The sequence below is a fragment of the Gadus macrocephalus genome, chromosome 7 (genome assembly GCF_031168955.1).
Source record: "Gadus macrocephalus chromosome 7, ASM3116895v1".
Lineage (NCBI taxonomy): Eukaryota > Metazoa > Chordata > Actinopteri > Gadiformes > Gadidae > Gadus > Gadus macrocephalus.
In genome coordinates this window covers 13,047,400-13,073,054 of record NC_082388.1, presented here as the reverse complement: position 1 = coordinate 13,073,054, position 25,655 = coordinate 13,047,400, and the positions used below count along the sequence as shown (strand labels likewise).

At 44.5% G+C, this 25,655-nt stretch overlaps 3 protein-coding genes and 3 long non-coding RNA genes across 9 annotated transcripts in view; 3 read left to right on the top strand and 3 right to left on the bottom strand.

Moving 5' to 3' along the window:
* Positions 1–16,332, bottom strand: part of LOC132460813 (serine protease FAM111A-like) — a 45,996-nt gene extending 29,664 nt beyond the window's left edge. Inside the window, exon 1 of the mRNA XM_060055698.1 lies at positions 15,615–16,332. The gene's annotated coding sequence lies outside the window, so the exon portion shown is untranslated. The remainder of the gene's footprint in view (positions 1–15,614) is intronic.
* On the top strand, positions 3,549–5,865 carry LOC132460937 (uncharacterized). Of its 2 annotated transcripts, none has more exons than XR_009526474.1 (6): positions 3,549–3,742; positions 4,333–4,384; positions 4,690–4,773; positions 4,927–5,052; positions 5,256–5,341; positions 5,474–5,865. It is a non-coding gene; the product is annotated as an uncharacterized LOC132460937 (long non-coding RNA). The 2 variants fall into 2 exon arrangements; XR_009526473.1 differs by having other exon boundaries at positions 3,550–3,742; positions 5,262–5,341.
* Positions 6,843–9,191, top strand: LOC132460938 (uncharacterized). Its single transcript, XR_009526475.1, has 2 exons — positions 6,843–7,320; positions 8,054–9,191. It is a non-coding gene; the product is annotated as an uncharacterized LOC132460938 (long non-coding RNA).
* On the bottom strand, positions 10,234–20,021 carry LOC132460825 (serine protease FAM111A-like). 3 transcript variants are annotated; one of them, XM_060055737.1, is made up of 3 exons: positions 19,640–19,752; positions 13,150–13,226; positions 10,234–12,856 (listed from the first exon to the last, which is right to left on the bottom strand). In XM_060055737.1, exons 2-3 carry the CDS (start codon positions 13,201–13,203, stop codon positions 11,033–11,035), a joined length of 1,878 nt encoding a protein of 625 aa, XP_059911720.1. In that variant the 5' UTR covers positions 13,204–13,226; positions 19,640–19,752; the 3' UTR covers positions 10,234–11,032. The 3 variants fall into 3 exon arrangements, with proteins under 3 accessions (XP_059911720.1, XP_059911718.1, XP_059911719.1); XM_060055735.1 differs by lacking the exon at positions 13,150–13,226 and having other exon boundaries at positions 19,640–20,021; XM_060055736.1 differs by lacking the exon at positions 19,640–19,752 and having other exon boundaries at positions 13,150–13,808.
* Positions 19,795–21,065, top strand: LOC132460948 (uncharacterized). The gene is made up of 2 exons (XR_009526486.1): positions 19,795–19,966; positions 20,058–21,065. It is a non-coding gene; the product is annotated as an uncharacterized LOC132460948 (long non-coding RNA).
* ca4c (carbonic anhydrase IV c) lies at positions 20,424–25,564 on the bottom strand. Its single transcript, XM_060055836.1, has 8 exons — positions 25,114–25,564; positions 23,746–23,793; positions 23,205–23,369; positions 22,666–22,811; positions 22,134–22,226; positions 21,628–21,694; positions 21,327–21,490; positions 20,424–21,190 (listed from the first exon to the last, which is right to left on the bottom strand). The coding sequence occupies exons 1-8, from the start codon at positions 25,163–25,165 to the stop codon at positions 20,984–20,986; spliced, it is 942 nt and encodes a 313-aa protein (XP_059911819.1). The 5' UTR covers positions 25,166–25,564; the 3' UTR covers positions 20,424–20,983.
* Positions 25,565–25,655: the final 91 nt, after the last annotated feature.

The following is a 25,655-nucleotide window of genomic DNA, read 5'->3' as shown; positions in this document are numbered from 1 at the left end:
TTTCACATTGATTCCCACAGTATTTACCCATCTTTTATAACATTATGATCTTCTCAGTGATCTCTGCAGCGTGGTCGGTGGGAGGAGATGTGGCCGAGCAGTTGAACCAGGCTCTATCGGTGTAAGTGGCTTTCGATCAATGTTGATTTTTGCGTTAAAAGGATGAATATTGGATGTTAATGTGCTTGATTATGATGGTTCAGTACCTTGATTTCGTGTTTGGGAGTCCGCTTCCTGAAGACGTCCAACCTGTGTCTAGTTTATTGCTTCTCTTTCTGAAAAATGTACTCATCGCTTTGGTTAAAAGCATCTGCTAAATGCCCTCAATGTAAATGTAGTTGATTAATAAAGCTAATTTACAGCAGTTTAGAAATGGCACGTCGTCTCCCAAGGTTTAGTTAAATATTGTACAACACAGCTGGGTGGACCTGAGGCTGGGGACCAGAGGGTAACCCCACTACCTGGACCAGTAATGGGGCAGCAGGGTGGACCAGGGTACCATCTCCAAGCCGCTCTGAAACTAATTGTTGAGGCTGATTATTTTTTTATTATCTTTCTCAGATTTTCATTCTGACAGTAGTAGTTTATACATTTCTCAACGAGTCAACTTGTAAACTTGAAGTTAGATATTTTTTCCCCTTTACAAATGCAATGGTGTGCAGGTTTGACCTCCCCGGCTTTGTTACCAGATTTTGGACCCAACTACTGCCGTTTGATGTTAGGTCAGGACGCGTTGGTGGAGGAGGAGGGCTGATGGACGAGAGCCGACGGAGCCATGGTGGACGAGAGCCGATGGAGCCATGGTGGACGAGAGCCGACGGAGCCATGGTGGACGAGAGCCGACGGAGCCATGGTGGACGAGAGCCGACGGCGCCATGGTGGACGAGAGCCGACGGAGGAGCCGTGGTGGAGGTCCTGCCTTAAGAATGATGTCGGGGTGAATGCAGCCAGTCTCTAAATTGATTATCACTCACTGCTACTGAACGGTTTCTGTTCTAAAATCGGTTACTTCAGCCGTCATCTAATATGGCAGATTTAGAGAAAACCGTCCTTGGCTTAATGGAGCCATCAGTGAAGAAGTTTATTGAGACCCTAACCCCTCAATGTGAAGGCTAGAGTCTACGCTACTGGTACAAGAATTCTACAAGTTTTATCGTTTGTCTTAAATATTGAGTTTCAGCTGAGGCAGAAGACTGTTTTAATAATGTTAACAGTCAAATTGCAAATGTGTGCTGTTGAATTCACAGAATGTTCTACCATTCTCCTGCATAACACATTTTCAAGTGTGTGCATGGTTCTTATTTATTTTTTTAACTTGCAGTGTCTTCTATTCCTCTACATTTTACACCAAAAGCCAGTACTTTGATTCAGAATGGTTTAAAAGAGGCGTCCAGAGAATAATCCCACCAACTGCTCAACTACCACCCCTGTTTGTTACAGACCCGATGGCCTTGGCTGATGGAGGAACTGCATCTGGAGGACGACTATGAATCTACCTGCCAACAGGTGGTACTGGTTTGCACTGGTTTGCATGAACTGAACATGGTGGACATGAGGCAAATTCCCTGCTTTTTGCTCCAGACCAGGACTCTGTGAGGGGTGGTGATGGAGCCATGCTGAGGACCCGCTGGTGAAGGACGTCCCTCGTGGGGGGGCAAGGACAGCCGACCCTGAGGTGATTATACCTTACACTGCCACCTCAATGTGAAGGAGTAGGCTGCTAGACTAGCCACTCCACCAGCCCTACATCGGTCTCTTCAGCCATCGTTTTGATCAGAATGATTTTGAGAAAAAAGTCGCTGGGTTTAGGGAGCTGTGAGTGAACAGGATTTATTCACTCACAATTTTGCTCTCTATGTGAGGCTGCAGCGTCTGATTTCTCACATTGATTCCCACAGTATTTACCCATCTTTTATAACATTATGATCTTCTCAGTGATCTCTGCAGCGTGGTCGGTGGGAGTAGATGTGGCCGAGCTGTTGAACCAGGCTCTATCGGTGTAAGTGGCTTTCGATCAATGTTGATTTTTGTGTTAAAAGGATGTATATTGGATGTTCATGTGCTTGATTATGATGATTCAGTACCAGAGGGTAACCCCACTACCTGGACCAGTAATGGGGCAGCAGGGTGGACCAGGGTAACCATCACCAAGCCGCTCTGAAACTAATTGCAGAGGTTGACTATTTATTATCTTTCTCAGATTTTCATTCTGACAGTAGTAGTTTATACATTTCTCAACGAGTAAACTTGAGGAAGTTAGATATTTTTTCCCCTTTACAAATGCAAGGAAGGGTGTGCAGGTTTGACCTCCCCGGCTTCGTTACCAGATTTTGGACCCAACTACTGCCGTTTGATGTTAGGTCAGGACGCGTTGGTGGAGGAGGAGGACTGATGGACGAGAGCCGACGGAGCCATGTTGGACGAGAGCCGACAGAGCCATGGTGGACGAGAGCCGACGGCGCCATGGTGGACGAGAGCCGACGGCGCCATGGTGGACGAGAGCCGACGGAGCCATGGTGGACGAGAGCCGACGGAGGAGCCGTGGTGGACGAGAGCCAACGGCGCCATGGTGGACGAGAGCCGACGGAGCCATGGTGGACGAGAGCCGACGGAGGAGCCGTGGTGGACGAGAGCCAACGGCGCCGTGGTGGACGAGAGCCGACGGCGCAATGGTGGACGAGAGCCGATGGAGGAGCCGTGGTGGAGGTCCTGCCTTAAGAATGATGTCGGGGTGAATGCAGCCAGTCTCTAGTTTGATTATCACTCACTGCTACTGAACGGTTTCTGTTCTAAAATCGGTTACTTCAGCCGTCATCTAATATGGCTGATTTTGGACCCAACTACTGCCGTTTGATGTTAGGTCAGGACGCGTTGGTGGAGGAGGAGGACTGATTGAGGAGAGCCGACGGAGCCATGGTGGACGAGAGCCGACGGCGCCATGGTGGACGAGAGCCGACGGAGCCATGGTGGACGGAGGCCCTGCCTTAAGAATGATGTCGGGGTGAATGCAGCCAGTCTCTAAATTGATTATCACTCACTGCTACTGAACAGTTTCTGTTCTAAAATCGGTTACTTCAGCCGTCATCTAATATTGCAGATTTAGAGAAAACCGTCCTTGGCTTAATGGAGCCATCGGTGAAGTTTTATTGAGACTCTAACCCCTCAATGTGAAGGCTAGAGTCTACGCTACTGGTACAAGAATTCTACAAGTTTTATTGTTTGTTTTAAATATTGAGTTTCAGCTGAGGCAGAAGACTGTTTGAATAATGTTAACAGTCAAATTTCAAATGTGTGCTGTTGAATTCACAGAATGTTCTACCATTCTCCTGCATAACACATTTTCAAGTGTGTGCATGGTTCTTATTTATTTTTTTAACTTGCAGTGTCTTCTATTCCTCTACATTTTACACCAAAAGCCAGTACTTTGGTTCAGAATGGTTTAAAAGAGGCGTCCAAAGAATAATCCCACCCACTGCTCAACTACCACCCCTGTTTGTTACAGACCCGATGGCCTTGGCTGATGGAGGAACTGCATCTGGAGGCCGACCATGAATCTACCTGACAACAGGTGGTACTGGTTTGCACTGGTTTGCATGAACTGAACATGGTGGACATGAGGCAAATTCCCTGCTTTTTGCTCCAGACCAGGACTCTGTGATGGAGGGGTGGTGATGGAGCCGTGCTGAGGACCTGCTGGTGAAGGACGTCCCTCGGTGGGGGGGCAAGGACAGCCGACCCTGAGGTGATTATACCTTACACTGCCACCTCAATGTGAAGGAGTAGGCTGCTAGACTAGCCACTCCACCAGCCCTATATCGGTCTCTTCAGCCATCGTTTTGATCAGAATGATTTTGAGAAAAAAGTCGCTGGGTTAATGGAGCTGTGAGTGAACAGGATTTATTCACTCACAATTTTGCTCTCCATGTGAGGCTGCAGCGTCTGATTTCTCACATGAGTTCTGAAAGTTGTTATTCTGTAAAGGGGAAGTATTATACCACCAGGTGTGAGTGTGATTAGCCTAACAAGCGGTTTTGAAAATCTGCCCCATATGACATCACTAGTGGGCGTGTCCACCTAGATCTGTGCTGTACAGATCATTCTACCAGCCTACCCAGTGGACCGAAGTAAACGTTGCTCATCTATCCAGCACAGATCTAGGTGTACACGCCCAGTAGTGATGTAATATGTGTCAGATTTTGGAAACGGCTTGTAAGGCTAATCACACTCACACCTGGTGGTATAATGTCCCCTTTTAAAATGAAGAAAAACTGTCTACTGAGGTGTGAGAATATATATTTTTTTCATATCCTGATTGTATCGCTGACCCACCAGGATCCGCTCGGATCTACGATCGCTACGATGCGACTGCAGAGGTCTCTGGAAGGTAAAGGACAGCTGTGGGTCATCATTGTGTTCAGTCATGTGACGATCAGAACTAAGTGATTCAATTATTTATGGAACTGAACAGCATTTTCATCAACTAGAATATTTCAGTGTTTGTAAAATTTCAGCAAGATTACAAACTATAGCTGCTTTGCATTTGCTTTAGTTTCTATGCAAGTTGGAAAGAATAAAACAAATCATATTCAATGCCCTCATTAACACTCCAGCCAGGGCTTTGGTTTAAACTGGGCGTCACAAGAATACCCCCCCCCCCCAATTGCTCAACTACCACCACTGTTTACACAGACCAGGAGTCCTTGCCTGAGGAGAGCTGATGGAGGAGCCGTGCACCTGGAGAACCATGAGTCTGCCTGCCAACAAGTAGTACTGGTATGTTTGCATGAACTAAACATGACTTGTACTGGGAAACAACAGTTTACTACCAGACATTATAGCAAACTACCACTGATGTCAGACCATCAAACTACCACTTTGATTGTGCCCAGACATTGAGGCCAAACTGCCCCGTTTGTCCCCAAACAGGAAGGCGGGGCATAGGGAGGTGATGGAGGACCTGCCTGGTGAAGGACGTCAGGGTGGGGCGAGTGACACCCGACTCCAAGGGGATATCCACTGAGGAGAGAGCTGAAGGAGCCATGCATCTGGAAGGTGAGTCTGTTGCTGATGGAACTCTTAACGGGGCAGGATGGGGTGTTTGGCTCTCCATCAAATGGTGCTGGGTTCCACCCCTGAGTTCTCAGACTACATGGCATGACGCATTTCTGAATTCACCAAGTCTCTTTGGCTCAGACGGTCTGCTAAATAACTGAATCATTGTATCCTTTTGTATCCATATCATCCGTCTTTGTAAGGTGCAGTTGAAATGCTGTGTCCAGTCTGGGACAGACAGACCTGAGCTGCATCAAACCTGTATCTCTGACCAGCTGGAGGCCTTTAGGTCAGTATCCCACTGCTGAAGATGACATGGATATCGTGTTCATTGACTACAGGTGTAATAACCTTTTGATAACGTGACACTACCTAGACAGTCAACTGAACAATATGCTGTTTTCCTCTGTCCACATTTCAGTGATCAACAACCGCCACTCATCGCTGGCCTGTGGATTCATCTCCTCCACACTCACACAACGTGACCTTGGCCTGTGGATTCATCTACTCCACACTCACACAACAGGACTTTGGCCTGTGGATTCATCTCCTCCACACTCACGCAACGTGACCTTCTCACCATCTGTTGCACGTTTGGATGCACCTAGCGTGTTCCATCGAGGGTTCCTTCCTCCCCACAGTGGGAGGGTTCCTTGTCCTTCAAGGCGTCGGGGTTCAGTGTTAGGGACAGAGTTAGGGACAGATGGCTGCGCTGGATTCACGATACACGCTTTGTGATCAAAATGGGTTCGGACATCGGACCAAACGCTTCTCAAAATGTTTCAATGTGCAAACGATTTTATAAAATGTATACTCATGGTGTTTATATAAAATCGTATATAACAAATGTGTGGCTTTTTCTGCATGTTGTGCATTATGTGATGTTTAATACTGACCATAATGAGTTAACCTATACACATCTACCCTACCCTCGACCTCTACCCTCACCTTGACCCCCCCCCCCTCTACCCTCACCTTGACCCCCCCCCCTCTACCCTCACCTTGACCCCCCCCTCTACCCTCACCTTGACCCCCCCCTCTACCCTCACCTTGACCCCCCCCCTCTACCCTCACCTTGACCCCCTCTACCCTCACCTTGACCCCCCCCTCTACCCTCACCTTGACCCCCCCCTCTACCCTCACCTTGACCTCTACCCTCACCTTGACTCTACCCTCACCTTGCCTCCCCCCTCTACCCTCACCTTGACCCCCCCCTCTACCCTCACCTTGACCCCCCCTCTACCCTCACCTTGACCCCCTCCCCATCTACCCTCACCTTGACCCCCCCCCCTCTACCCTCACCTTGACCCCCCCCCTCTACCCTCACCTTGACCCCCCCTCTACCCTCACCTTGACCCCCCCCCCCCCTCTACCCTCACCTTGACCCCCCCTCTACCCTCACCTTGACCCCCCCCCCCCCTCTACCCTCACCTTGACCCCCCCCCCTCTACGGGACTCTCTAAATCGACACCACTTTGACCTGGGCGGGACTTTACGTCCTACGTCACTCGCTATGGGTTTGCATGTGTGCGCTAGCTGAACTGTACTAGCTCTTACTTGGTGAAGTGGGGGTAGGTCGATCACCCCCCAGTTCCGATAGTAGGAGGTTCCACTTCGACGGTGGGATGTTCCACTTCGACAGGCATTCATTGGAGGTAGGATAAGTCCCACTGGTTTGGATGGGCTCTGGAACTCACCATGACAAACACCCGGCGTTTACAGATATCTGGTTGTGGCCCTTTAAGTGCTGAGTGATCTTATGACGTCAGATTGTAGAGAACCTTTCTGAGGTTTGGGGCCGCTGAAGAACCATTCCCTACTCTGAGAGGATTGAGGACTACAGGCCCTGAGAAAAGCCTCTCCACTTACAGATGACATTCCTGTCGTCCGTCTTCCTTCTTTTCTCGCTGGCTAGGCTTAACCCTAGTCCTCATCTGTGTTTTCATGGTGCATTATGGGAAAACTGTTTGCTTCAGCTACAGAATTATGTTTTCTACTTCCTAAAGTAGCGAGAACCTTTTAGATTAGGATATGTCATAGTTGATAATATCCAATTAATGTCCTGTTGACTTCAAGCTGACTGTATTTGGGGTCAAGAACGGTCTTTATATCTCGACATTGCGTATCAGTGTCGTGACCCGAGTCCTGGAGTGTCCTGGTCACTAGCTTGTTCTTGGTGCTCCTCAGATCAACCGGCCTGTGATGGAGGCAGCCCTGAGTCCAGACATGCTGGCCACTGACTTGGCCTACTACCTCGTCCGCAAGGGGGTGAGTATCCTGTGTGTGGGTGTGTATGGGTGTGAGAACCATCAGCCAAAGCTAACCAAGTCAACTCTAAAGTGTTCCTGTTTAAGAACATTAAACATGCAGTGTCTCTGCTTTTACCTTATGAATAACAGCGCTTTGCTAACGTGCTACAATGTTATGGCCAGAGCCATGGGGGGTGAGTGGGGTAGAGTGCAGTGGGGGTGAGTTTGATGGGCTGGGGTGAGATGGCGAAGGCTTTAGACTCGATCGAATGTTCAATCATTTAGATAACACTAAGCTACGCGTTCTGTAATCCAACACAACAAACTCTCCTCTCTCTGGCTCTCTCACCTTTCCTCCCTTCTCTTCCTGCAACAACTCGACTCTCGCGAGACTCGCGAGATTTCTCTGTAGGGACCCTTTCCATGATCTGAGAATATAGTCTAAACCTTTCAGTGGCCAATCAAGCACTTTAAGATCCCTTTTTTGACACGGTGCAGTTGCCCCAAAAGATTGCAGCGTTACTCAATACTGGACCAATTTCAACAATGGTTACCTGCATTAGTCCTTTGGACGCCATGATCGTAAAACGGGGTCCAGGTTTTAAAGTGCCCTAGTTTTCCTTAACCCCCCCAGTTAGTCTACAGCTGTCCACCACGTCCAGTCAGGAGGAGCTGCTCCGTCCGCGTGGTGTAGAACAGGAGCGCGTGAGGGAGGCCTGGTTTAGCTCACGCTGCCCCCTGTTGTGTTCCAGCTGCCCTTCAGAGAGGCCCACGGACTCTCTGGAAGAGCCGTCTTCCAGGCAGAGTCTAAGAACGTCCCTCTGAACCAGCTGACTGTGGAGGACCTCGCTACTATAAGGTGACTCGTCCACACACCGTGATCTGATAGTCCCGAACAACGTCCGGCCGTCTTTTGGTTTACGAGACTACTGTTGTTTCTCCGGCCTGTTTACTGAGCACCTCTCCCCCCTGGCTCCAGCCCCGTTTGACCGCGACGTGGCGGCCGTGTGGGACTACACCAGCAGTGTGGAGCAGTACAGCGCCCCCGGTGGCACGGCCCGGAGCAGCGTCACAGCGCAGGTGCAACACCTGAGGAGATGGCTGCAGGACCACACCCAGTGATCTTGTTTGGCCAGTGATGGACAAGAGACGTCCGTTGCCTCTGGTTGTTTTATCAAGGGTTATCCAGGTGTGCTTTTAAGCATCAGAATCATGTTGTTCCATAAAATTTATTGCAAACTCACCTCATTTGTGAATCGCTTTCCTTTGGTTCCTTCAAGCCGATTAAATTGGTGGAGTCTATTTCCCTCTTGGCTAGGTTCAGACCACGCCCCTCAATACTGAGTCTTAGCTGACTTAGAGATATACTGTATATTAACACACGTGTTGACATTTTCCTGAGCGGTTCAGTAGGTGTGTAGGAGATGCATCCCTTAGATATGCAAGTGTTTTGACCTGACTTTACATCTCTGAACAGGTTTACTGAGTAAGCACCAACATATAAGGATACATCGTTACTCTCTGAAGAGCTGTTCTATCAATGCATTTTTGGTAACTGTTTTGTGAACAATATGAAAGAAGTGAATATTGTAGGGACGTTTTTCACAGGTTAACAACTTAAGAATACCATTGTACTACATAATGTACACACTTATTGTGCGCACTTAATCTACAATGCACTTATTCATAGCACTTAATTGCGTCACATCTGCAGTAGCTGCTTGCATTGCTGTACACAGGGAGTGGGTTAGCCTAGCGATTGTTAGTACTTGCACTTGGCTCTATGAACATCTTTACTGTACTGACAGCGATATATTGTTTGACAAATGTACTTATTGTAAGTCACTTTGGATAAAAGCGTCTGCTAAATGCCCTAAATGTAAATGTAAATTGGTGCCATTTTATATTTATGTATATTTTTTAATCAGAGATTGAAATCAGTCATTCATTAGTGTACACCTTCAATGCAAACTAGTTGAGATGGTTCTGCCATCTCAACTAGTTTGAGATGAGCTACCTATCTCATCTTTAGATCAGAGCTGGCCCTACTGTGGCCGGAGACCACTGAAGAAGTTATCTCTCCAAATTCAATTACCTCTTTCTATTTCTCTATTCATATATATGCCACCTTATTGTCACAATCAAAGTTAAACACTAAATACTGTATTCATATTTTTACCACATGGTTAAAGGAGCCTTTATCTGGCCCAGTTGAAGGCCTACATCCGGAGGGACATTCACGTGTCACACATTTGCCGCTCATGTCATCCTGAGAGGAAGAGACAGGGACGTCTTCATGACAGTCTCTCTCACGTTGCTTCTACACTGACTTAAAGGTTAGAAGGTTACAAGACAACTGCTCTACCTCCTGAGCTAAGCCGACACATGTCATATCTTTATGTAAATACATGTCGCACAAGGATTTGTTTTCTTTAATTATGCATGGCTCACCTCATAAGCACATGTGGTTTATTATGTTAATGTTTAAATGAGTTTAATTAATAAGGTTAATCATAAAGTATATAGTAAAGTTGATTTTAATCACCAAGTATTTTACTGACCTTAATATGATATAACTGTAAAGTTTAAGATGTAAAACAGACCTTTGCACTGTAATATACTGAGAACTCAGGAAAGGAAGATGAGTGCATGTTTAGTTAATGGAGAACTGGGGAGGGGGACAAGGAGGTGTCAAAGTTCTAGGCCCGATGCAGTGTTGTGATTGGTCAGTGAATGTGGGGGGGGAAGCCACATCGTGTGGGGATATAACCTGAAGCCTGATGCCAGATCAGGAGTTCATGCAAACAAACTCAGGTTATGACTTCTGTGCTATTAAGTGCTAAAGTATTTTTCTTTCAAACCTTTTCCTTCTCGACCTCTCGTATTTTGTGTTGGTTTTTATTCACAACACTACACATCTGGAAGCCAGAAGGAATTTTCGTAGGACTTTTAATTTCCATTTTCTACAAAATGATATTTTCCAATTAACAAAACTGGTACAGAACAGTTTGAGTTTTGCAACATGTATGCACTATGATATTATATCAAATTATTTAACATTTTGTTTGATGTAAAATAAGGAAAGGTATAAATTAAATACATTTATTTCAATGAAATAAAAACAGTAAAAATCCCATATTTATTACATTTATTACAACACTATTAGTGTTTAAAACTATGGTTTCAACTTTGCACTCTAAAATAACATGCATAACAAAAATTGCATAAAAGTGAAAACTTTAAATAGGAATGCAGAAAGAGCAGTACAATGGATATAATAGTAAAAAAAAAACTTCAAAAAGATTGAAGTTATGAAATAAGTCCTTATTGTGAATTGATATAAAAAAATAAAAATCCACTCTTACAAAAGGTACCAAGTCACAAAACATTTAAAACCTTTCAAAACATATACAATGTATGGGTTGGGGTTAAGTGGAAGAGTGATGACTGATTGAGAGATTAAGTGGAAGAGTCAGCCATCACCCCACAGCCTCAGAGAACATCTCTGACATGGCAGCATGGAGCACCTGCTCTGCACATAATATTGCTCAAACTACACTAAACTGGTTTAAACTGCCTTTGTTCTTGTGTGGATTGAGCCCAGTAACGTAATCTAGGTGGAGGGACAGCCACCTAGATGGAGTGGCAAAGAGTAAACGGCTACAATTGTATTTGACTATTTTTGTATGAGGGAAATGCATAATACAAAGTAGAGGTTTACTAAAGTAATGCTAAATGTCCATAGCTTCTGGTTCCGTGGGTTCATCTCTCTGTGAGTAAAGTCTAAAAAAATCCTTTAGAAGTTCGGTATTGGTACAAGCTTGGTCTCCTTCACAGAGGTTAATAATTTCCTCTTCTGTCCAGACCAATCCTTTGTTATTACTCAATATTTTCTTGAACATATCCTTCACCATTGGGGGAATGTCACAGGTGTCCATTGCCAACAGCAAATCCACTTTTTTATCTCTCAATATCTGAATAAGGAGTTCTTCAATAATGAGTGACAGGGGATGTGAATACTCAAGGAGATGGCCCTGTTTCTCGTCGGGGAACCCCCCACTGTGCATCGATACAACTTTGAAATTGATATCAAAGACAGGTGAGCCAGATGAGCCAAAATAAAAGCAGCTCTCATAGGTATGTATCTTCTTATCCATTGGCTCTGGAGAATTTGTGTATTTGCTAGTTAAAAGCAGAGTATATTGCCCACGTTCAGAATGAGAGATTGTGAAGCATGGGTCTATCTTTTTGACCTTCCCTTCCGGGTGCCCGATGATGCAAATCTGACCACTATCAGTAACCGGTCCCAAGCGCTCAAGTAGAGGCTTTGCCTTTATTGGTCCGTTTTTTTGATCACCAGAGACCTCCAGCAAAGCCCAATCATGCTTGTGGCCTTCATCGTCAACATTAGAGACACCGGCAACGACCTCCACACCCATTGACTGATGGATGTCTGAAAGTTTCTCATAGGAGAAAATAACAGTTATGTTTTCCCTTTTTTCTCTTTTTGCTTCATCAAGGACTACGTGTGCGTTTGTTAGGATGTACTTTCCATATAGAAGAAAGCCACTCCCTTCTGCCCGGTCACCTGCTCTCACCTGGCAAACAGAATCACCAAGCTCTAGAAACCTCCTCATTGCTCTCACCTCATGGCAAAGCTCTGTCCTTTTCCCAAACTCTTGAGAGAGATGTTTTTTGACAGCTTGAGGAGTAGGATTCTGGCGTCCTATCATTACTTCGACAAGATCTTTAAACTGAGAACGAAGGAGTTGCAACAGGTCCTTAGAGTTCGGTATAGGCTGATAGCTCTTGTTAGGGGATGGCTGATGGCTGGTGCTTGGGGTTGGCTGATGTCTCCCATTTTGCAGTGATGTTGGACTGTTCGAGCTTGCAGTCTTACTTGATGTTGCCACCTGTGGTGCATCATGGTTTGCAGCACCAAGGGATACTTGCGGTTTTGGTTTTGTTATCTTGAAACATTTACCATCAAGATAATCTATAGGAAGGGACATTTGCTTGTTACTACCATCCTCTGTATCCTCCAGAAAATAATTGTTAGAGCGGTTTTGCAATACCTCGTCACTAAAACGTGCATCTTGCACCAGAGCTTCTCTGATTGTTTGACCTTTGTAACCATACAAAATAACCTCATCCACTCTCTTTCTCAGCCCAACATTTTTCATAACCTTAGAAAGAATGTTAATACCTCCAGTTGTTTTAACAGCAAATGTTACAAACTCTCCATGATTTTCTTTTTTATCCTTGCTGCTTGTGGTAGGTGTCTTGTTCTTTGCTTCCTTCTTGATGTACGTAATAGTCAGGGGTTTCTTATCAAGTTGAGTCAATTTGTGGCATGGAAAATGTGAACCGATAGCTTTTTTAGGTCTATGTAAAATAACAAGTTCTTTGTGTTGGTTTACGGAAGCATTCTCTTTAAACACATCACTGTTCTGAAGTGATTCGTAGATAGTTCCTTCCTGCTTGCAGACAACATCGTAAACTGCATCTTTGTTTTCAAACTTAAAGGAAAATTGATGTCCATGCAGCTCTTTGGCCTACGGAAGAAACAGAATATGATGGAGGAAACAGAATATGATGGAAAAAACAGAATAAATGCTGGTAAATTTAATAGATTCTAATGAGAAAAATAACAGATAACAACAGGGATGCAGAGTTATTAAAACAAGAGATCTGTGAAAATAGATATTTTTAGCAAAACAATGCAAAGTAATTTTAATTAGGAAAGATATATTATTTAGTTAGCTTACAGTTAAAAAATAAACATGTGCAGGCTAATGATTATAATGGACTCGTTAAGAAATAGCCTTCATCAAATGTCATGCGGTACCTTTCCCTCCGGTTTCCCACAGTATTCATCATCCATTTCCTTTTTCACTTCCATTATCTCCAGGAGGCTGCGGTCCGCTGGTATGAGAGACACAGATTTTAACTGAAAAACGTATTTGTAGTGAATGTCATAATAAATATATATAACAACTGAAAACATAAACTATAGGCCTACACTACAAGGACTACCAGGAACAATTAATAAAATGTATAATTTTATTTTTGTACCCCTCCTCCCACTAACGCACACACACAGTTGATCATTTAAATAGATTCCACATCCCATCTTTAGAAACTCAAAAACTATTAATCTCGTTCTCTATTCCTTATTCCTATGATCATTGCACTAAACAACGAACGATTACATTGTGTACATTAATGTTCATCACAGCATCCCGCTCCTATCACAGGAATCAAGAGTCAATATAAGGGTTGTTCAGAATATTGTGTCCATATCAAGTATTAGATAAATTATGTGAATTGTGTTGATTTAACTTGTTTGTGTATTCAATACGGGATATATTGTGTGTTCATTACTAGCCAATTTCATGACACAGTCACAAAGAACAACGGAAGTCTGGGAGGTGTCCGAAGCATTTGGATCACACCATAAGACCCGACAGGGCGAACCGCAAGTGAACGGAGCATTCCACAGCAGTAAGATGCCACAGAAGAAGAATGCAGACAGCTTGGAACTGAGAGCAGGGCAAAGCAGGTCGTGTTCTTGGCAGAGTAAGACCCATAATGAACCGGGATTTTCTTAATGTAAATCCAGTCCCTTCGGTTTAAAGGTGTAGTGTGGAGAATTTAGTGGCATCTAGTAGTGAGGCTGCAGAGGCAACCAGCTGAAAACCTCAGCTGGTTTTCAGCTGGTTTTCAGCTGGTTTGTGTGTGTGTGTGTGTGTGTGTGTGTGTGTGTGTGTGTGTGTGTGTGTGTGTGTGTGTGTGTGTGTGTGTGTGTGTGTGTGTGTGTGTGTGTGTGTGTGTGTGTGTGTGTGTGTGTGTGTGTGTGTGTGCGCGCGTACAGTACTGGGAGCGGCCTGATGCCACAGAAGAGGAATGCAGACAGTCTGTTTTTTTGGCAATGCTTGCCAAGCAATAAATCTTATAACGTTGGTAAGCCTGTTTAGTTGGCTTTCAAATGGTGCCCCATTTGTAAGGAACATGCATTTGTGGGATGTGCAGCAGCGCTGAGTATGTGGGTTGCGCGCGCCCATGAAAAATTGCCATTGCCAAACAGGTTATTTTGCTGTTGCTATTGACACTTGTTTTGAGATTCTGGTACCCCCAGGTGCTGCCAATCAAGTGCCTGATTGGCACCTGATTGACAGCACCTGTGAGCATGTGGCCTGCTACTGTAAGTACAGCTACAGTTAGTAAGTGTCTGCTCCAAGAATCGGCATGACTGATCTGGATAGGGCCCTTGTGATAGGGCAACATCAAGCTGGTGTTCCGCAAAACCAAGTTACAGCATTACTTGGAGTGAGCCCTAGTACCCTCTCTAAACTGAAGGCTAAGTTCCATACAACGGGGGATGTCAAAGACAGGCCGCGAAGTGGGCGTCAAAAGAAGACGACACCCCAAGAAGACCATTTCATCACCCTGTCAGCCAGTGACGGACTGGACGGTCTGGCATTCGGGTAGATGCCAGAGGGGCCGCGGCCTCTCGTGGGCCGGCCAATCACGGGGCGGAATGCTTGTCGGGTTCGCGCGGCCGCTTCGTCGCAACGCGGCCCCACATTATCTCTTGGCCCACTATCAAGTGTCTATAGTGTTAAAAGCTTCAAATTTGCCATTTGTCTCTAAATAAAAAACATTAACCTGAATTCATCTTTCAAGAACTTAAAGAACATCAACCGGAGAACTATGTCAGTCAACGCCAGCTCCACTAATACATCATGAATCAAATCTCCACAACTGGCGCGGAGGTTTGAGTGATGGCCCTCCCTCGCCCCTAATTAGGTCTACCGTTAAACAGGTGCCCCTCTCCCACCTTTGTGGGAGAGGGGCAAAAAAGATTGTAAAAAAGAATTATAAGCCAGCCAGTTTATTTCAAAACCAGCCCAAATTGTATGACCCCGCTCAATGCTAATTTATTCAACTTTACGTGGTCAAAAGTAGCCAGATTGGCCGGGAAACCGGCCAATCTTGCAACACTGCCGCCAAAAGTGAATAACGCGCTTGCTCAACGGGAACGGGCGCGCACCTCAAAAAAGCCCGCCGACGCGTACGTTTCGTTTGATTCGAGTCAGAAGTGCAAACAACTTAAAATAACTCACGTCGTGATTTTAGCTGTGTAACGATGAATTAAGAATCAAAATGCAGAAAATCTTGGAAGGTTCTTGAACCCTCACAAAGGCTGCTAATACTTTCCCAATTTGATGGATTTTAGGAATGAATTAAACAAACGGGTGAATTATTTTTTTCTGCAGCACAATGACATAAGCAAATAAAAAAACACTTTACTCTTCGAAACCGCTCCAATTGGTCCGGAAGCTGTTAGCAGTGATTTAGAAGCTGCTACTGCTCTTCAAGATAATGCTGCTATCCATTTGGATGTACGAAGTGGTAAAGTCGCAAATCTCCCAGCTTTCTTGCGGCATTTCACTGAGGCACGCCCCCTTTCGGTCGTAGTATCTCGTCGCTTTCAAAGTAGAGCGAGCAGATCTGTACAACTAGCAAAGAAGATGGCTGCGCCCATAGTCAATGGGGATTGAGCTGTATTTTCTTTGTATTTGTACCACGTTGGGGGTTGTAATGTTAAATCCTCTTACACACTTGATTTCATTGCTGCTTTAATCCGGTCACCAATTTATGCATTGCACGGTCATGCTTTGCGTGCAAATCAATGTAAAGTTGTGTTTTCAAGCTGGTTTGCTAAAGAGGCTATGTTGCTAATGATGACTAGCCCGCTACTACCCCTCGTGGCTCGACAGAAACACGACAGAACTTGTTGAAATTAAAATTGGCGAAAATGGCAAGATATTATTGCAATGTAAAAGGCTTGCAATGTTAATGTTTCTGTAAAGGCTGGCAACCATTATACTGGATTATTTATTTTTTCCAAAATAGTTTTCTTCTCAAACTCGTCGGACACAAATAGCAAACTGGAAGGCTGGAGCAAGGGAAATGCGTCACGTTCTCGCTGAAGCTGGTCGTTCGTACCAGCCTACCATCCAAATGGATAGCAGCATAAAGGTGCGGACACACCAAAAGCGTATCCCGCGTACCATGTATGCGCGTAACGCAGCTAAAATGTTGCTTGACCATTTTGTGTCAAAAATGGTCCTACATACGCAGCTACGCGCCTGTGGCTGCGCTGGATTTAGGAGTCCGAGGAAGGAAACCCAAACGCCGCCGTGTCTGGGTGCATGATAGAGCTTGAATCGGGTTAGATTAAATAATCTCGGATATAAATAACAATAATCGGGTTAAATAACTTCACATGGTGTGTCTGGTGTGTTTCCAGCATTCGTAGTGTTGATCAGCAGAGATATAGTCCGCCAAGACGTTGAGGTTGCTTAGCAACCAGAGACTCTGTCCATGCAAGTGAACGGAGCGTTCACTCTTCGTCATAACTATCAAACCAAACATCCTTCACATTCACAGAGTGAACATTATGTAAGTAAAATGCACATTTCTCGCTAAAAATGTTTCCATAAACGCATTTAATGGCGTAACTATGTTACTATTTCCACCCAGAAAAAAGAAAGATGTCGGCCGTATGCTTCTGTGCAAGGGTCACTACTCTCTGCCAGTAACCTCGGGTCAAGCTCCACGCTGATTGGCTATTGCGGCTAAGTATCACGCGTATAAGCGTAAAAAGTTAAATTTTTTGAACTCCTCGCGTACGCGCGTATATGTACGCGCGTATATATACGCGCCTAACGCGAGTAAAATGTTGCTTGGTACGCATGATACGCGTGTACGCACCTCATACGCGCGTAAACCAATGCTTCCCTATGGAAAAATTGCCGATTTTATACGCGTGGTACGCAGGTAACGCGTTTGGTGTGGCCGTACCTTAAGTGTTGTGTGTGAAGTAGGGATGGGCGATATGGCCTAAAATCCATATTGCGATATACATGCAACCTATTGCGATAACGATATATATCACGATATATAAATCATAATAGAACCATTTCAGAACAGGTTACATAGACTCTAAGGAAAGCTAAACTGCTAAATGTATGTCGTTTTGAGAACATTTATTGTGCAAAACTAATCATACAACATAATGTTGTAGCTGCAGAGACTTTAAAAAAGAAAAAAATCTTCTGTGTAATGACGTATACTTCTCTTAATGAAATAAAAATTGGTGGTGTCTTAATAAAGAATAATAAAGAAACGGATACTGTGAATTAGGGAAATACGTCCAGTATTAGGCATGGCTGTTTTCAATAAAGAAAAATCTTCCAAGTGTGTGCACAGATACTTGCTATTAAAACATAAAACAATAAGTGGAAAATTAACGCAGATAATTTTGAAATGAACATGAAATGAGAGCAATCACCAGCTCCTCCGTTTCGCTTTCAGCCATATTTACTTAGATGACGATGATGCGTTGAAGCCGGTTGGAGCTCATGGCTCTTTAAATTCCGCGGGTCGCGGACGATGCGTTGCAGCCGGTTGCAGCTCGTGGCTCTTTAAATTCCGCGGGTCGCGGACGATGCGTTGCAGCTCGTGGCTCTTTAAATTCCGCGGGTCGCGGACGATGCGTTGCAGCCGGTTGCAGCTCGTGGCTCTTTAAATTTCGCGGGTCGCGGACGATGCGTTGCAGACGGTTGCAGCTCGTGGCTCTTTATATTTCGCGAGTCATGGATAGATCGCGTCAAACATACATTATCGCGATAGAGCAATATAACTAAAATCTCTATCGTAGGCCATTTTTTATCGTTTATATCGTATATCGTGCATTCCTAGTGTGAAGTGGTTCAGGAAATGTTGTGGTGAGAGGTGGTTCGGCTCTGAGCCTATAGGTCCACGCTCTGAGGGGCGTCTTAACCATGGACCTATTAAAGAGGTCTTGACTCTTCACGGATCACAGGGATATCCGTTTCCGTTACATTTTGGATATCCTTTCCATTACATTTAAGTTCTAAAGTCGTAAGCATCGTGAACGGTGCTTAAATTGTGTACATTAACGTCATAGCGTCTCGCTCCTATCACAGGAATATATAGTATATGTTTAGGGGTTGTTCAGAATATAGAGTGGCGAAGTCACGCCCCTTCCGGTAGGGCTCATGGGACCTATGAGATCGAAAAATATGAATGGGTGTCAATGGAGAGAAAATTATTATTTTCTGGTCCCGGTCTTTATATGCCCTGGATTACACATATGTTGTTTGTGGATATAAAGGATAATTTTTCATGCAAAGAGTTCGACCGTTTATTGTGCAATTGTTCAGATAAAGGCTGTAGAGAAAACACAACGAGAAAGACTACACGGCTCGTATGTGACGTCACGCTCCCTGCGACTGGCGTGGAGAAGACCGACAATCATCCCATCGGCATAACTGAAACTCTGCACGTGCCCCGATTTATAATGGTTTTCACCTCTTTCGATGCTTTTATCCTCCCCTTGGAAAAAGCGGTGAAGTGGGGCAGAGAGATCGCCATCTCTGTGCCGAGTTCCTAGGGCGGGTGTGGCGACGTATATCATATGCGTCGAGAGCAGCGAAGAGCTGTAGTTCACAAAGCGGCCTCACATAAAACCTAAAATTATCAAACTTCTTCACGAACATTTTTAGTTTTCTTTGCATGAAAAATTATCATTTAAATCCACAAACAACATATGTGTAATCCAGGGCATATAAAGACTGGGACCAGAAAATAATTATTTTCTCTCCATTGACACCCATTCATATTTTTCGATCTCATAGGTCCCATGAGCCCTACCGGAAGGGGCGTGACTTCGCCACTCTATTGTGTAGATATAACCAGAGCCCTTACCTCCAACAGCTGGTGTTATCGTTGCGGGACAAGGGAAGTGCTTTAGAAACTGCCGTAAAGTAGTACCTCTGACAGTATTACAGTGTGTGACGTCATCGCATGTTTTTAACGCCTTTTTAGAACAGATACGTGACCTTAAAAAATGCAATATTCAGCTGAGTTTATTATCTTAGCCCCACCCTTTGATAGCAACTTTAAAATTACTTGACAAAAAATTACATCGTGAGAAAAGTGGATTCTGAGGATAAAACCCCGTTGGCTCCCATTCATTCTGGACTCGCCTACGAGCGCCCCGCGTGGTCAAAGATTATTACCGCAACCAGTCCAGAAACCCGGAACTAACCCGCGAGTGCCAGTTCTCCTCATATTAGACTTTCTCTGATATAACGTTGGTAGAATCAAAACTGTTTTGAAGATCCTGCTCATGTAGGCCTATATATTAGTAGAATATTTGTTGGATTTTACGAACGAAATAAAGATGATTCCTTCTGCAGCACGATGAAAAAAGTGATCGATAATTTATCAAAGAAATACTTTACGTTTAGAAAGCGCTCGAGTCGGTCCGGAAGCTTGATGAAGTTCTTGCTGTGCTGAGAATAAAGAAAGATGTGCTCACTGCTGCTTGGCCACCGAGTTGAGTGAAGACGGTTGCGTTTGCAGGCGATCTCAGGTCGAACATCTGAAGTAGCGGGAGGCGGGACTCTGCACTGCCGCTCAACCATTCGCTTAGCTTTACGTCATTAGGAAAAAGATGGACGCACTGGGGCTATAAAAAGTCTAAAGTCTAACTTTCTGATATCTGGCTGGCAGAAGGGAAATGGCACATTTAGTGCTAAAGTACGGCTGATCGATTAAAGATTGACAAGGTGAGTGTTTAATTGAAAAGCCTGAAGCCTGAAAGCCTTCTAACATTGTCTTTTACCCCATTTTGTTCTTTTTTTTTCGTCTTTCCTTCAGAGAAATAGGTGTCCTGTTTCATACACCCACATGCAGAGAGCACAGCCAATCAGGTGGAGCCATTGGGTATTGTTGAGGTATTGTAGACGCGCGTGTGCGTGCGTGCGTGCGTGCGTGCGTGTGTGTGTGTGTGTGTGTGTGTGTGATCAACATAATTATGAATAAGATATTCACTTTCTGCCCAGTCCATTCTGTGAAAGGCCACTCAATACTACACACATTTCATTTTGTCATACTTATGAAGTAAATATGTTGGTGCTGAGTAAGCACCAACAAACCAACAAATAGCTGTTTTGTGAACAATATGCAAATAGTGAATATTGTAGGGACGTTTTTCATAAGTAAACAACTTAAGAATACCATTGGTGCCATTTTATATACGTATATTTTTTAATTGGAGATTGAAATCAGTCATTCGTTATTGACAATGTTCATTTAGTCCAGGACTCACTAGTCACACTACAACTATGTTAAACTGCAGAAGAGAAGCAGGAGTAGAAGAAAGCCCTGGAAACATTTCTTCCCTCCAGAAATACAGAAAATACCCATTCTCTCCTCAACTCTACCCTCTTCCTGTGGCTTGGGTTGAACATAACCTAAATGAAACATCTGTAGACAAGCTATATCCATGATGTGAGTATTTATTCTACGTCAGCGCTCTGGTGCGTATTGGTTTGTCGTATTCTTCCTAAGACTGAATTACGATGGCAGTAGAAGCAGTAGAAGTTGTCTTCAGTGAATACAGAGTGCAGGCTGTTGTTAAGTGTTGCCTCTCAGGGTCCTAACTTACACTGCGTTGTTTTCCTTTATTCATTCCACTAATGGATGAAAACTAGGGATCTGAATATTTAAAATGTCAAAATGGGTTCTGAATAATACGTGCAGTTCTGTTTGGATTGGACATATAGAGTAAAAAAAATGCTTTTTTATACAAAACTTGTGTCGCCCCAAGTGCCCCAGGCCGAGAGCCAGAACTGGCAGAGCACACACAGACACGCGCCCAGCATGTTGGGGAGGACGGCTCTGGCCCTCGACCAGTAGACAACTCTGCCATCTAGTGGCTGCACCGGGCGGAAGATGTTCATCATGGGCTTGCCGTTCCAAAAGCGACACTGCTGAGATATCGCCACCAGCTGGAAGAGGAGGAGGAGAAGAGGAAGACATGCAGAAAGGAATGAGCAAACAATTGTCTGAATATCATGTGAATTTGTCAAATGGTCATCCTTTCAGGACTTCACTCATCGGCCCCTAGGGGCGCCTAAGGGCCACCTGTTTGCTGCTGACGGGCAGGGTCTTGTGAAACACCGTCCAAGCTACTGCCTGCTCACAACCGGGCGTCGTCATGGAGCCCACATAGCGATAGTAACTATGGAGGTCCTTTGCAGGTGGGATGATGTCGGTCAGTCTGAAGTCTCGGATCTCTGCTGAGCTCCCTGAAGGAGTAAGAAAATGTCAGATGCCTCTTAGTGCAGGGAACAATGTATTGGCAATTTCATGGGGAACATCCATCACTGTTATTGATCCCCATGCACCACCAACTGTGCTCTGGGACCCAGATGTATGATGATACCGTTTTCATGGATGTGTCCCATCGCAGCAATCAGAGTGTTGAGGTGAGGATGGTCGTCTATTGACTCCTGTCAATAGCCAAAGGGGCATTTTATTGATCACAACAGTGTATATGCCCCCAAAATCTGACACCAGGCATAATCTAAGCGGCCAGTCATGTCTTATTTCAGTATCCAGGGATGATGACGCCTGTACGATCTGGATTAGACGGGTACCATCTGTATTTTATGTACCAGGGTGTATGTGCCCATTTTCATTAAAAGTGCAGACCCATAAAAGTGTAATGAGAATGAATGAATGAGAAGGACACCTCTGAAAGGGTCTACTGGTGTGTCAAACGCACACCGTTCATCACAGTGGTGTGCATCTGACCCTCCAGTCGACCCTTTCATGGGCCTTCTTGGGTCTGAATGCTAGCTGGCCGCTATAGTAGTAATGATAATGATAATAATAAGGCTGAGACCATGACGCTAGTTGTGGTTTTCCCTTCACAAAACGCTGCGGTACCTCAAACAGGAAGGAGAGGAGCGCTATGCCGGCCATGTCGTGTTCCGCCTCGGCCAGGGAGCTGTAGGGCTCCTTGATGTGGACCATGTGGAGCTGCAGAGGGACCGGAGAGGACAGGAGGAGCTTGAGCCTCAGAACTGGGCTGGCTCTGAGAGCCCAACATGTTGGACTCTTGTGTCAGGGTCAAACATCTGTACATACATTTGGTTTATAATAGTTTTATAGTAATGAGGAGAAAGCACAATTCAGATTTTTGATTTGATGAAAGTGTAAAGAGAAAGCTCAATTCAGATAACGATTTGATAAAGGTGTAAAGGAGAGAGCTAATTTCAGATTTCAGATTTGATAAAAGTGTAAAGGAGAGAGCTAATTTGATTGGCTGCTACATCGATTTGATTACTAGTCAACATAACATATGTGGAGGTTTTTCACTCGGGAGATGATTTACATCCAATGGCAGCTGTCCATTCGACACACTCAGACTAAACATGACCCCCCCCCCCCCGCCTCCAGCCCGACCCCGAGTAAAGACCTCCATGGGGAACCTCTCTCCATCGATGGTGTGCTCTGAGCCCGGGCCTCCGTCGGCCCCCCAGTGCAGGTGGAACTGGAGGGCTCGGTAGTTCCCCGGCAGGGCTCCTCCGGTCAGACGCACCGACTGGGGCAGCAGGAACTGGACTGCAGGGGGGAGGAGGCTTTAGGACCAGCAGCAAGGGCCCCCAGCCCCGGGCCCCACTACACCAGGGCCCCAGAGCTCACATGCTGGTACTAGTAACAACACTTATATCAAATCCTGTCTACCTTTCAAATATGTTCAAGGTCAAACTTCGAACTTCAGTTCAAAGTCAAGGGTTTGAAGCAATGTTAGCCTGAAGCCAATAGCCTGAACAACGTTTGTTTGTTTACAGTGGAGATGGGCAGCTATTTGTGAAATTCAGCATTGTGCTTGTCTGTCTGACTGTCTGCATTTGTGTTTGTGTGTGTAATCTATATTAAACACATGATTACAGTACAATATGAAATACAATTGAGATTATATATATATATTTATGTATATTAAACGTGACATACTTGAATGCCCAAGATTTTCCACAGTGATATTAATTTTGCTTTCATGCCCCTTGAAATCCAAGGGCTGTAAGGCGGTGTTGACGTGCACTTGGCTGGTGACAATGTTGATGGGTGACTGCCGTAATCCTCCACAGTTTGGGAACAGCATCGCCCAGTGCCCGGGGTCTAAAATGCCACGTAAGGGAGCTCAATTAGACACATATTATATATAGGTCAGGCAGTTGTGTTAAGCTTCCTTTTAGTTCAAATTGTATGTATTTTTTATTTAAATGTATTTTTTTTGTTTAAGCAGAAAAACAAATTCGTTTTCTTAGATGGTTTGGTTGCTGTTGTTACAGAGCAAAACTAAAGTAACTGTAAATGTGTGTTTAACATAGTAAATCGTCAAATGACACTTAGTTAAATGGCACTTTTTCCATGAAACTCGACAAGAAGAGGTCCTCACCGGTTATCTGTTAAGGAACGGCGACTTGTGAATGTTTTATGCACATTGGTCAGTGTTCTCAAAAAAACAATAAGCCTGTCCGCCATCTTGTCTTACCTTTGCATGGGTCAGCGCAGGTATACTGGCTGTCGTAACACCAGAGAGCTGTGGAGAACACACACACACACACACACACACACACACACACACACACACACACACACACACACACACACACACACACACACACACACACACACACACACACACACACACACACACACACACACACACACACACACACACACACAGCCTTCCCTGGTTATGAACTGATGGTTCTTTCAGTCTCACGTTCATGCTCCCACACTGAGTAGTTTTTCCTTATTCAGGGCTCTAGATTAGGACTAATTCAGCAGTAAACCTCCTGCTCTCTGCAGTCTCACTGTGGCCCTGTGTTGGTGTGTGTTGGGTCATATCGGATGACTTTGGGCTAAATTAATGAGCTAAACTATCCTTTATGTGTGCTGGATGAATGCAGCGTGTGACATTGGTCTGCCAGGTGACAGAGCTCATTGTTATCCTAATGACGAGATCCTTTCTGTGAAAATAGAGTCGGCACAGAGAGCCACTTAACCATCAACATAAAGAGAGAACTTCTCCGCCTATCTTAATAAAGACGTCCTTTGAGACGGGATAACTTTTCTCACCTAGTGGAAAACAATGGCAAGGTAGCAGCTGGTTGGATGTAAGGAGTCATGGATTTACAAGTTTCCCACTTTACCCCACCTTAACTTTTCATTGGGTCCCCACTTTACCCCACTTTAACCTTTTACTGGGTCCCCACTTTACCCCACTTTAACCTTTTACTGGGTCCCCACTTTACCCCACTTTAACCTTCAACTGGGTCCCCAATTTAACCATTAGCTGGGCCCCACTTTACCTCACTTAAACATTTTATTGGGTCTGCACTTTAACCGTTAAGTGGGTCCCCACTTAACCTCATAACAGTGTGACTTCTGGTGTCTGTACAGCTTATTCACATTTTTGGGTAATAGTTATATTTCGAGAACAAATTCTAATCACTTTTTATTTTTATCTTATACAATGACACATGAAGACCTCCATCATGCCTTCCGTTGAGAAAGTACTTCTGTCATTCGGACCGACAAACTCGGTACACAATAACTAAAGTTAAATAAAGTTAAATAAGTACTGAACCATCCATACACTATTTTAAGAATCCATTGAACTCTTCCAAGTACATTTATTCAAGTCCTACTACTGATATTTCAGCGATGCATTAACAAGTGATGTGATCAGATCAGATTGATGAACACTGGGATTTGGTAAAGCATGCATTATTTATACTATGAATCAAGGATTAACTCAGTGTCCGCACATTCAAGTCCAAATCTTTTCTGTTCAGTTCCTCCACAACTCCTTGACAACATGTGGTGTTCTCCCTGGATGGTCTGCATGTCTTACCTGAGCATCGGGAGAGAGAAGAGACGAGAGCCAGCAGGAGGAGAAGGTCCATTCTCAACACAGACGCACACACACACACTGAAAGAAGCTATCCAGCTATCCTGCCAGTATTCACACACAGACCCATTACACCTAGAGGATGGGTCGAGAGAGAAAAAAAAACACACACACGGAATAAGGTGTCGTATGACACCTGATTTACTCTCCTTCCAACGTGATCATAAGCAGATTCAATCAGTTCATAAGAACATTATCCGCTTCAATAGTACGAACTAGAGTTCTTAAGAAATGTATCTGTATCACTAGAACAAACTAAAGTTCTTAAGAACAGTATCTGTATTAATAGTATGAACCAGAGTTCTTAAGAAGAGTATATGTATAAATAGTATGAACCAGTCAATAACAGTATGTGCATCAATAGTATGAACCAGTTAAGAACAGTTCGTCTTTCAATAGTATGAACCAGTTAAGAACAGTTTGTCTATCAAAAGTATGAACCAGTTAAGAACAGTTTGTGTATCAATAGTATGTAACTGTTGAAA

Coding starts and splice junctions, on each gene's coding strand:
- LOC132460825 (XM_060055735.1), bottom strand. CDS start 19,822: ATGGTTGAGCGGCAGTGCAGAGTCCCGCCTCCCGCTACTTCAGATGTT. Junction 12,857..19,639: donor GACTCGAGCGCTTTCTAAAC/GTAAAGTATTTC, acceptor TTTCTTCCGTAG/GCCAAAGAGCTGCATGGACA.
- ca4c (XM_060055836.1), bottom strand. CDS start 25,165: ATGGACCTTCTCCTCCTGCTGGCTCTCGTCTCTTCTCTCTCCCGATGC. Junction 23,794..25,113: donor TTCTCTCTCCCGATGCTCAG/GTAAGACATGCA, acceptor TGTTCTCCACAG/CTCTCTGGTGTTACGACAGC. Junction 22,812..23,204: donor GGAAAATCTTGGGCATTCAA/GTATGTCACGTT, acceptor TCCCCCCTGCAG/TCCAGTTCCTGCTGCCCCAG.